At 36.8% G+C, this 12,316-nt stretch overlaps 1 protein-coding gene across 1 annotated transcript; it reads right to left on the bottom strand.

The window, feature by feature from the left end:
• Window positions 1-2,662: 2,662 nt before the first annotated feature.
• LOC134944331 (olfactory receptor 10R2-like) lies at window positions 2,663-3,358 on the bottom strand. Its single transcript, XM_063932910.1, has one exon. It carries the CDS (start codon window positions 3,356-3,358, stop codon window positions 2,663-2,665), a length of 696 nt encoding a protein of 231 aa, XP_063788980.1.
• Window positions 3,359-12,316: the final 8,958 nt, after the last annotated feature.

Below are 12,316 nucleotides of genomic sequence, written 5' to 3'. Positions count from 1 at the left end.
AATGAATCCTCAGGGGGTTACACCAAGCAGTTGGTAGGGATGAGCTGTGGAGACAACATGAAAGCAAGGATCCTTCTTACATCATTATGACTCTTCATTCTGGTGGAGACAATGGTAAAACATACAATTAGTAGAATCCATGCCTAGAAGAATTAAACAAATATTAAGAGCAAAGGGTAGCCCAACAAAGTACTAATATGTTGGCTACTCAGTGTGTAAACAGTGCAGTGTACTTCGAATACAGTATATTCCCCTGTTAATTATTTCACATTGAACTATGGCCTGGCCAGAAAGCTAAAATGTAGCCCTTTCCAGGAAGTGGCTGCTGATATCTGTGGTGTCGTTGTCTTATACTTATAATTCTATTGATATTTGACACAGTCCAAACTCTTGCTGGAGACATTGAGTAAGGATCTAAAAGTTTGGCAAGGAAGGATTAGTTAGAGCTACCAAGAGACCAGAATATTTGGCTCTCCATATCTCTGAAAGATAATAATCATCAAGAAATGTTCAAGAAAAAGGTCACAAGACACAGATGAAATTCAAATTTCTAATTGTCACAGAAATGGAGAGCTTCATATCAGACCCAGCTACAGTATATTCTCCCTCATTATAATAAAAAATGGTCATTAAAAACACAAAATATTCTGCAGCATTTGTTTTTTTCTGACTCAGCACCCTTTGGACTATTATAAGCCCACGAGGAACATTCAAAGAGTGGTTGTTCTAAAAGATGTATTCGACAAGACTGGGAGAGTGACTGGGTGTGAGGGATAAAGCATAGGGAAGAGCATAGTGTGACAACAATGCACATGTGACGAACAATTCATTAAGCAACACAATTCACAATATTGGACCAGTGTTTCTTTTTTTGACAATTGAATCCAAAAAATGTTTGTTACAAGTTAAAACAAACATTGTTTAAAGATATGTTTTCAAATTCTATGGCACAAGTTTACCAATCATATCAGCACTGGTAATAAGGCAGAGACAGAAGTAACATTAATATTTATTAAGCTTATAATGCAGGATATATTGTAAATATCTCCTATGCTACTACAGTATAAGTATCACACACCAATAGACCCATACAGTATATGGGGATGTTGCAGTTCTGCTATTTATCAAGTTATCAAAATTTAAAGAGCTCCCAAAGTGATTGCACTTTAGCAGCAACACTTGTGGGGCAGAACCTGGCAGTGTAAACTTTTTTATAGATGTGAACGTAAAGAGTTTAAGGGGTCATTCCGACCAGTTTGCACACTGCTGGTTGCCGCAGCGGTGTGAACGGGTCGGGTCTGCGCCTGCGCGGTGGCCTTAATGCGTACACGTGTTGTTGCCCTGCAACGCCCATTGCCGGACAATGACCAGAAGAACAAAGAAAGTGATCGCTGGCACGATTGCAAGAAGATTGGCAGCGGGAAGTCATTCCGGAGCGGCAACTCACCGGTTTCTAGGAGTGGTGAGTCCAACGCAGGCGTTTCCAGGCGTTTGGAGGGCAGATGTCTGAAGTCAATTCCGGGACCTGCAGCACTGGAACGATCACACAGGGTAAGTAACTGATACCCTAGTCTACTTTTACACAAAACTTTTTTTGCATAGCATGGCTGCACAAGCGATCGCTGCCTTTCTATGCAAAAAAACACTCCCCCATAGGAGGCATCTAGTTGATTGCACGGGCAGCAAAAGTTGCTACTTGCGATCAACTTGTAATGACCCCCTTAGACTTGCCAGGACAGCTGCTTATCTGAACAGCTGTCCATAATAGGGAGCATTAATATAAAGACACAAATTCCTGTTCAGAAATTGGCATGAGTAGCAATTATCAGAAACATTAGTTTTGAAGAATTTAACTACATTTTGATAAATGGTTCCTAAAGTCTTTATCATATAAATTAGCCCATAACATTACCTCCCATTCAGAAATATTTTAAAGGACAAGCACCAATTTGCTCTGGCAGCCATGGTTTTGCTGCAAATTGTATTCTACACGTTGCACAATCTCCAAGCTGTTTAAGGCCATAAGGGCTTGCTGGGACAAATACTTTCAAATAGTGAAATAATATTATTTGACTTTAAACAATAATTATATCAAGGCCTGGGTGTTGCGATGAGTCCCAGTGTTATAAGCCAGGGCTGGTATAAACCAAAAGAGGCTAAGTTCATTTGCATGTCACATCCCATAAGATCTACAGTGTGTATTACCAGTGTAACTAATCGAGGCTGGTTTAGCCGGGTGTTAATTGCAAAACTTGAGTTTGGATTCCACGCATGTTGCTCCCCTGAATTAGTGCTGGCACTTAGTTACATTTTAGTTGTGTTGCTTTATGTATCTGTTTTATATTTTCTCTAAAAATTCAAGTCAATATAATCAAGTTTCTGATGATTAAAACAACTCACTTGTCCAGTATGCAGCCAAATTATATTATCATGTATCATTATATTCTTTACATGTACTTCAGCATGGACGCATTTGGGTTGTGCAATTTAACATATGATAAACACAGAATAACCATGTGTAGCAAGTGCACAATTTCTGCAGTCCGCATTTTATATTTATGTTAAGGCCACAAATGCATGCAACTGTTAATGAGTGTTACAATATGTACTGAATGACTTAAATGACTTCAACATATTTATAAGTTATATTTTTAGGTTTACCTTATTTTATCCCAATAGATCTCTTAATTGCCCTCTTTACAGCTTTATTTTGTAGACTGTATATCAGAGGGTTTAACATGGGTGTAACTCCAGTATACTGTACAGTCAAGATAAGCTCAATGACCCAGTATAGGTCTGATGGTGGCATCATGAAAACAGATGAAGCTGTCCCATAAAACATGGTTAGGACTATGAGGTGGGAAGAGCAGGTGGAGAATGCTTTTCTCCGGCCATCTCTGGATTTAATCTGTATTATGGTGCTAATAATTATTATATAGGACAGCAAACTGCAGAAGAATGGAGAGAATCCAAGTAACAATACTTCTAGATAAATCACTATTAAAAACACTTCCTTGTTGGCATTTGCATTTTCCATAAGAGATTTAATATCACAGAAGTATTGGTGGATTATATTTGAATTGCAGAAAAACATACTTGTGGCTGGTAATATAATAAGCAAAGAATTTAAAAATCCACATAGCCGTATGGCAGCCATGAGTTTAACACAATGATTCCTGCTGAAGATTTGGTGATAGTGTAAGGGTTTACAAATAGCAACATACCGGTCATAGGCCATTATGGTTAAAAGGATAACCTCAGTGAAAGCAAATGCATCAAAAAAATACATCTGGGTAAAGCACTGTATGAAGGACACTTTGTAATTCCCAGACAGTAACATGTCCAGCAGTTTAGGCATGGTGACTGTTGTGTAGCAAAGATCTATTACGGACAAATTACTGAGAAATAGGTACATTGGGGTGTGTAAGTGCTTATCAATATAGATGACCCTAATTATAACAACATTTACTAAAAGACCTGTCAGGTATAATATAAGAAACATATTAAAATATAATGAATTATATACTGATGCAATAAAAAAAGCCGCAATATGGAACTCTGGAAGTTGGGTGTGGTTTTCTATGATTTTCCATGATATTCTGGGATTTTCCATGTTCCTGTAGGATTCTCGATGTTAATTTTTTGGTTATTTCTTTAAAAGATTGTCATCTTAATATCATAGATGAATACTTAGGTTTTGCCTGACCAGAGGTTCCCTTTATTTCTTGACAGTAAACATCCTTGACAGATGACTTCATCAGGAGGGCACTGAAGCAAAAATACAACATGATAATCAGTCAGTGCTCTCCTAGTTATCTATAAAATAATTATAGATTTCTGGAAATGAAATAAATCAAGTTATGGAATTCACATACATGGAATTCACATCCCAACCATGTAAGCATTATAGAAAAATTTATTTCCCAAGCTACAAATACATATGTCTGTGTACAGCTTCCATATTGTTCTACATGTTACTATGCTGAATATAAAGCCCAATGAATAAGGGATTATACAATTTATTTCAAGTCAGGGGATATAATTAGAACATTTATAAAAAGGCGGTTGCCACAAAAATATGCAGCTCTGTATGGATGCTGTAATAAAATCTACAGTAAAATTAATTTCCTGGTTGAATTTAGAAAGTCTGGTTAATTTGACATACAGAGCATTTCCGCTCACATGTGGACTGGTTTTCAGAGGAGTCCAAATTTGTAGCTTTAGGAATAATTTAAAAGGATGTGGTTGGGCCCATTGGAGAACCAGGTACATAACAGAAAGGTGAACATCACAATCCTAACTGTAAAAATAACAATTTTCTTTGGAGGAGAAAAAGTAAGGACACAAGAAGAAGAAGTAGTAAATAAAAATAAAAATAAAAGAATTGGTAAAAACATATAGGAGTGATGAGAATAGGGTATACAAAACATAGACAGAAATGAACCAAGGAGACAAAATAACACCCACAATATAAAAGCATACAATATCAATTATAGAGAGTCCTTCAGTCCTATATTTCAGTAAGGGTATTCTTCCACAAATGACAGAAGTTTCAAAAAGTACCTCAGAAAAGATAAAAGTGCACAATAGTGTGATTCTGATAACACATTATAATGGAATAACAATAAAATGCATGAAAACTCCTAACAAATGGTGTGGTCTACACATTCAGCTAGACAGGTGCCTTTATGGTAGAGGGTCCTGCCTATCCAAAGAACAGCTTCCTGCCATTCAATTCCTCTGCCTCCCACTGATCCTTGTATCCTTCTGGATACATATAAATCAGGAAGACACTTTTCACAGTGTGAAAATGCATCAAAAGTTTTATTATATAAATACGTATTAGCATTTATTGACAGAAGATAGAACAAACTGGACTGCTAGCAGATATTGTCGTCAACAAACATAAGTAGACATACAGGTATTTACAGGTGTGTAACCCCATGTATCCCTTGAACAATCAAAAGTTTAATTACATAAAGACAATAAAATGTATTTACAAAAGATAGAGTAAACTGGACTCCTAGCAGATCTTGTTGTCAACAAATTTATGAAGACATACAGGTATTTAAAAGTGTGTAACCACAGTCATCCCTGGAACATCAGCATACAATAGCCCACAGGTAGTGTCCTACAGCCAGATCCTCTCCTTTCTAACGCATTTCGATAAAAAGTATCTTTTTGAAAGCATAGATTCTCCCTGAACAAGAATTTATACCACTTCATCCAACTAACTGGTAAAACCTATTCTAACAGGGATTGGGTAATATACGTACAGTATATGTCCTATAACAGAAATCCAAAAGCAACAGTCCACAACATGTCTTGAGGAATCCTACATATTTCAGCATCCTTATTGAATGTTCCATTTCCTTTTTGCACCCTCAAATACCAACTAGAATAAATCCTGGCATTGAAAAAATGGCACTTCCCGTTTCAATGGTTGCTGGAAGAAATGCGCCGTATTCTCGTTCCCGCGAAAACTGCTCCTGGTAGCCTGAAGTAGACCATACATAAGGTACCTAAACCCAGGAATTAGGGACTAGCTTGCAATTTTCCCAGTATTCCCTCTTTACTGAAAGAGACGGATAATAGCTGCCCCGGGAGAGGTGCCAATAATCATTAACCCTCCATTACATTAACAGTCATAATAGAAAAGGGTCTCTATAATAGTGGACCCGGCATCCATATTTGGATGGACTACTCTGATATAGATCACTTTTAAACATACTGAAAGGCGCTACCATGCTGAGGTTTCTAGTACTATACAAGATAAAGAAAAATTCTGATGCACACTCTATGCACTAAGAATACTGATAGTCAAAATACTTTTGATAAACTGTTCACCTTCAAGTGTACAATATATACACAAATATAGAGGAAAAATGGGGGACTGGATGGGTTACTACAATGCTGACTAAATAAAACCTTGATAAATATATATATTGTGTTATATTTGTGAGGGTCCTTCATTATGGTATTGGCACCCCTCCCATCTGCCCTCAGGTGTTTTAATTAGCACAGGTTCCAACATTGCTGACTACATGTTAGAGTGGGCTCTATTTTAAAGGTAACACCTGGATAAGTTTATATAATGTCTTAGTATTAGAGATGTTAGGGAACAATCTAATGAAGTTCACCTGGATGTGGTTGATGTGCCAACATACATGACCAAACATGTGCTAAGCACTACACTAATACTTCATGTTAACTGTAATAGTTTACCAACTCTCTGTTTTCTTACTGCAACCAAGATCATATATCTTCAATCATCCTAGAATCCAAGCCCAAGCTTTCGAGTTTATTTAGCAGTCTGCGATGTGGGACAGTGTCAAAAGCCTTACTAAAGTCTACATTAGCTATATATATGGCTCTACCTTTATTCTATTACTTTAGTCAAAAATATCAATAAGGTTTGTGTATATATTGTACACTTGAAGGTGAATAGTTTATCAAAATTATTTTAACTATCAGTATTCTAAGTGCATAGAGTGTGCATCAACATTTTTCTTTAACTTATAAGGTACTAGAAGGCTCAACATAGTTGCACCTTTCCTTATGTTTATAAATAGGGTTTGCAGTCCAATCTCCACATTTCCCTCTATATTTGTGTATTTATTGTGCACTTTAAGGTGAGGCTCCTTCAATTTGGTATTGGCACCCATCTCATATACCCTCAGGTGTTTTAATTAGTACTGAGTCCTACACCGATGACTACATATTAGAATGGGCTCTATTTTAAAGGTAAGACCTGGATACATTTATATAATGTGCTAGTATTAGAGATGTTAGGGACCCATCTAATGAAGTTCACCTGGACGTGGTGGATGGGCCCACACATTTTGCCAAACATGCTAAGAACTTAACTTAAACTCCATGTTAATTGTAAGAGTTTATCAAACTTATTTTGACTATCAGTATTCTTAGTGCATAGTGTGTATCAGCATATTTTTTTATATTGTGCAGTGGTAAGAGCACAAGAAGATGGAATAGAGAAACATAAAAATAAAGGAATTGGTAAAAATATATAGGAGCAGGGAGGAAAGGGTATACAAAACAAAGACAGAAATGGGCCAAGGGTTCAAACAAATTATGTTAGCACACATAAAGCAATGGAGAGTGGTAAAAAAAAGATTATGGTGGGAAATAATACATCAGATCAGGAAAGGGAGAATTAATATTCAGACAATATACCATTCTAAATTCAGAAATTCATCAGGGAGTGAGCCAGGTCTGCCTTCAGGGTAAAACATTTGCTGGGACCTAAAATAATGTATGATTTCTGCAAGAAATTATGCTGTACCAAGCCTAGCAGGAATGTTGGTGCTGATCCTTCCCTGATTGTGTCTTTGGATGAGTCTATATCTCTTCTTTTAGTCCAGATATCCATGGTCAGGGTACATTTAGGCTATGTACACAAAATACAACCTATACAGAATTTCAAATAGATTCTAATGGTTAACCCCTGGAGCTAGTTGTGAACTGTTGATGATGATGATGATGATGGTAGGTGGCCACAAGAGATGAAGATATGTTGCTCCTACAACTCACAAAATGAGATGCATTACAAACTTAATAAAAAAAACTAAACATATTAAATTTAGGAATTAGCTATTTCCAGTCATCAATATGATATTTATCTTCTCCCACAATCAGTGTTGTAGAGTGATAATAGAAGAGCAGGTTCCAGCTTGTGTTACAATGACACAATGAATGTGATAATATATAATAAAAAAATACACCTCTGGGGAACAGTAAATAATTGGGCAATTACATAACTGATTCTTTTTGTATTTCAGTTTAATTATGCTATAATTCTGCAATTCCCTCTTTCCTTTATTAGTTATATTTTCATGAGGTGAGTTGGGAGTTTCACCTTAATCATCATGAAGTCAGAATTGTATACATATTGTGGAATTGTATGCTGTTTATTTACTAAATATAGTAAGTAAAGCTAAGCATTCTTCTAGTTAACAAATAACATAGTAAAGAAAACATTAATAGCCTTCCCAGTACTTACTTTTACAGCTAATAAATAAAGCTTAAATGCAGAGTGGGGCTACTTCAAGCTTCCCTTATGGATCAGAGTTCACGTTTTATGGCCCAAATAATGCAAAGGGTTTGAGAGATTGCTTGGGTAGGGTGTAGGATTACCATCTGCAGAATTATTATCTAGTTATGCAATTTATACATATTTTCTTATTTATTTATTAACAGTTTGTTATATAGCGCAACAAGTTCCGTTACACTTTACAATTGTCAACAATGATTTAGAAATTATTAGTGTAAACCGCTAGTGAGTTTAACACTAAAAGAAGGGCTTAGTGTGTGGCGCACTCTTTTGAAATGATTTGATAAGTGATAAAATTAAAACTTAACTTTTATTAAAATTTTTGTAATAAATCTCTATAGTCAGGCATAGTAACCTTTTTGATAGCCTGAGAGTGCAAGTTCATGATGTGTTGCCAAAAATGTAAAGTATTAGTTCATATCAAACGTTTCCAATATAGTTTGGGCAATAATAACCTAAATAGGCCTAATTAAATTTTGTTAAAAAATTAATTCTGGTATACCAGCTCTTATTAATGCCTATTTGTGAGACTTCATAAATTTTTCGTCTCTGACATGAGTCTTATATTTATTGCTCCCTATGAGATATGATTTCCAGCGCTTGTGATAAATGACATACAGCTTAAGTTGCAGACATTAATTTCAACATTCCCTAAAGAGACATTTTTGACAAAAACCTCTAAGGTCATCAGAAACATATGTATCGTATGCCTGGGGTCGCGTAGCTTGTTGCTAAGTGAGTGGTTCTGGAATTTGATAAACTTGCCTGAAGAAGTGAGCTTTCAGGGTATGCTTGAAGGTTTGGAGAATACAGTAGAGTATTAATGTGCATGGTAGGGCATTCCACAGAGTGGGTGCAGCCCGAAGCAAGTCCTGCAATCGTACATGGGAGTTTCATGAACTGATCACTCACCGCTGTGGGTTCTGGGGTCCGGCTATTGCCGGCACAGTTGTTCGGGGTGCTGATCAGCCATGTGGAGACGCAGTGTGACCACCGGCAAAGGTGATACAGATTCTGGGAGCCGGGAGTGCGGGAACCGAATGACCAGAGGCGCCTCTGTGTGTCTGCATGATAGGAGGTGGCCATGTTGGAGACCAAATGAAGCACCTGTGATCAACTGTGAGCACCTGTGGGTATTAGCCAATCCTGTGCTTGTGCTGGGATTATTTCACTCTTGACCAGTGCTTTGTTGTAGCTACTCTGTACCCTTGCTCTGTGCTCTCCCTGTAAATTTCTGTGTGATTCCAGTGGTCCTGATATCGCCTCCACTCCCAGAGGTTTGCCTGCAGCCTTCACCGCAAGTGATTCACCAGCTACCTGCTGTGCTGTCAGTCAATCACTCTCCAAGTGGCAATGAGTGTACTCCCAGGGGCCTGTGAGAGGTTTCACTGTTTGTTCAGTGACTGCCTGCTATACTCACACAGCCTGTGGAAGTTTCTACTTAATCCTGGTTCTCGTTCTCTCATCACTCAAATTAATCAATTATTCACCATCGTTGTCTGCTGCAGCTCTTCACAGTGTTTCAAGTATAATCTTCACAACCTGCAAGTACTCCTTTCAGCATTTGTATCTACATTTTGCATTATTCAAAGACAATTCTTCACAGTACTTCAGTTCAGCCTTTTAAGCTTTAGTAACAAGTCTTTACAGTTATTCATCTGTGTCTATAATATCCAGTTAACACTTCTTACAGTTTGGCACCAATCATTGCTTTATATTGGACAATTCTTCATTAATCTTCAGGCACGTTTTATCTTATTCATATGAACATTTCTTCAATACATCTGTAATACTGATCCTGCTTATCTGCTTATACCATGCATTGCAATATGTCAGTTTATATATGGTGACAAATGATTGTCATTTAACTCCCTATTGGAATTGTTGCCTGTTAATAAATATATGAAACAGAACTATCTTCGTCCTCCCTGTTTTCACTATACTCCCACACCTACACCTTTGGTTGGTACAAGGTTAACAGATTCACAAAATCAGTTGGTCCTGAGAGGGAGTGAGTAATGAGTGTGGATGAGAGACATAAATCTTGTGAAGAGCAAAGAGGTTGACTTGTGATATATTTTGAGATAAGTGAATATATGTACATAGGTGTCATTTGGTTAATGGCCTTGTGTGTGAGTAAAAGTATTTTATATTGGATACTATAGAATACAGGTAACCAATGGAAGGACTGACAGAGTGGATCTGCAGATGATGAAGATAAGCCTCACAGCTGTATTCAAAATGGATTGTAGTGGTGAGAGTCTCTTCTTGGTAAGACAAGTAACAAGACTATTGCAATAATCAATTCGAGAGATAATGAGAGCATGGATTAGTGTTTTTTGCAGTGTCTTGTATAAAGTATGGTCATATTTGGATGTTTTTTAGATGCATGTAACATGAATTTGAGACAGACTGAATGTGGGAAAGAAAGGACAGTTCAGAGTCAAGGATGACACCCAGGCAGCAAGCATGTGGGGTACGAATGATTGTTCTCAACAGTGATAGAGTTATTGGGTTGGTAACTACCATTGGTCGGTGGAAATATAATTAAATGTTTTGAAAGTATTAAGTTTGAGGAGGCGAGATAAAATCCAAGATAACTAATCATACTTAGGAACTAAAACTTATGCCCAAGGCACACTGCAAATTTCAGAACCTACAAGGGGCCAGCACAACTGCAGTCAAAGAAGGCAAAACAAAGTGGAAGAGAACACAGTAGCCAAACTCTCTGACCATACCCTTACAACATTAAAAGTTAACATTCTACAATAAGGTCTATCTATCCTCCTTACAACCAAGTTTTTTGCTTTATTTGAGATATATAGACAACATTTTTATGATTTTGACAGGTACCATGGACATTATTGTACATTTCAATTATAAAATCCAGTCCAATCAAATTGACCATGCCTGCCAGTCCATTAGAATTCCATCAGAATTTATATCTTTATTCACCAAGGAAACTTATGCAACTAGTATCTTGGCTGCCAATAGCTTCCATCCATCTAGTCTTAAAAGAGACTTTCCAAAATCACAATTTTTTAGAATCCAGAGGATCACCTCTGATCCCATTGAATCTAGCATATGATGAGATAAAAATACATTGCTCCTCTTTTGAAGCAAACATCCAAGAAGCCTTGGCCATTCCCAGAGCTATCTTACTCCTAGTGAAAGTAATACAGATATGTCCCCATACATCTTGCTTCTATATTCCATACATCCAAGATGAGCATCATACTGTACTTTTCTTTAAATGTTGCATCGTATTCACATTGCAGATGCAGTGTAATAGAGATGCTGGGTTCTGACTTTAACCACACAGGAATTAGTTTTAGACATGTTCAAAATCATTGATGAAGGACAATGGAAGTTAGTGGAAGGAAAATCTGTGCTCACTGCATCGTCTTCCAAATCACTGGGATCTTCTAGTAGGTTACTCCAGATAATCATTCCCAAACATGAAAAAAATAAAACATAGGAAGCTAAATAGTGTAGTATGCTCAAAAAAGGGGAGAATAGTATAGCAGAAAATACTTTCAAAATGGTCCCAAACTTCTAAAAGAAACTGAGGATGAGGACAGTGATCTTTGTGATGCTCACATCAATGCTTAATTACAATACAAACTCCATACATACTGTATAAAGGTTTCTTTAGTCTTGTAACCCCTCGTGTGTATTGCTCTTATTACTAACCTAATTCACCACGTGTCAGGATACCCTCATAATATCACGCTTACATGTATGCTTACATATACCGAGTACCATATACAGTATTCCCATAGCGGTTTCTTTATTTTTTCTGGATAATAAGCATCTCATAGAAATATACTCCACATCCAAATAAACAGAAGGGTGTTTAAAATTTTAAAATATATCCAAATAGATTAAAATGAAATACATGGCAACTATTTCACTACCAGGTTGATCTTTTCAAGTCCATCGCCAAACAAAATGAAAAAACACCTGGGACCCCAAAAAGATCTCTCACTGTATGGACTGGTTACAGAAAAATGCTTAATTGTCCCAATAGTAAAATATCATCAATGCGTTTCAAATTTCACAGTACTTCTCAAAGTAATGGTGTCCATAGCTCAATGCACAAATATTTATAACATATAAAGACCCCCACTTGTCAAATGGTGCATAACAGTGGGATCAATTCTAAGAAAGTTCATAATCACTCCACATATTATCTAGTACATTTACAGTTAACATAGCTCTGGTATAAACAATAACATTGAAAAA

The sequence above is a fragment of the Pseudophryne corroboree genome, chromosome 7, assembly GCF_028390025.1.
Source record: "Pseudophryne corroboree isolate aPseCor3 chromosome 7, aPseCor3.hap2, whole genome shotgun sequence".
NCBI lineage: Eukaryota > Metazoa > Chordata > Amphibia > Anura > Myobatrachidae > Pseudophryne > Pseudophryne corroboree.
Note: the sequence above shows the minus strand (reverse complement) of the source record. Positions and strands in the feature narration are given on the sequence as shown.

Coding starts and splice junctions, on each gene's coding strand:
- LOC134944331 (XM_063932910.1), bottom strand. CDS start 3,358: ATGCCTAAACTGCTGGACATGTTACTGTCTGGGAATTACAAAGTGTCC.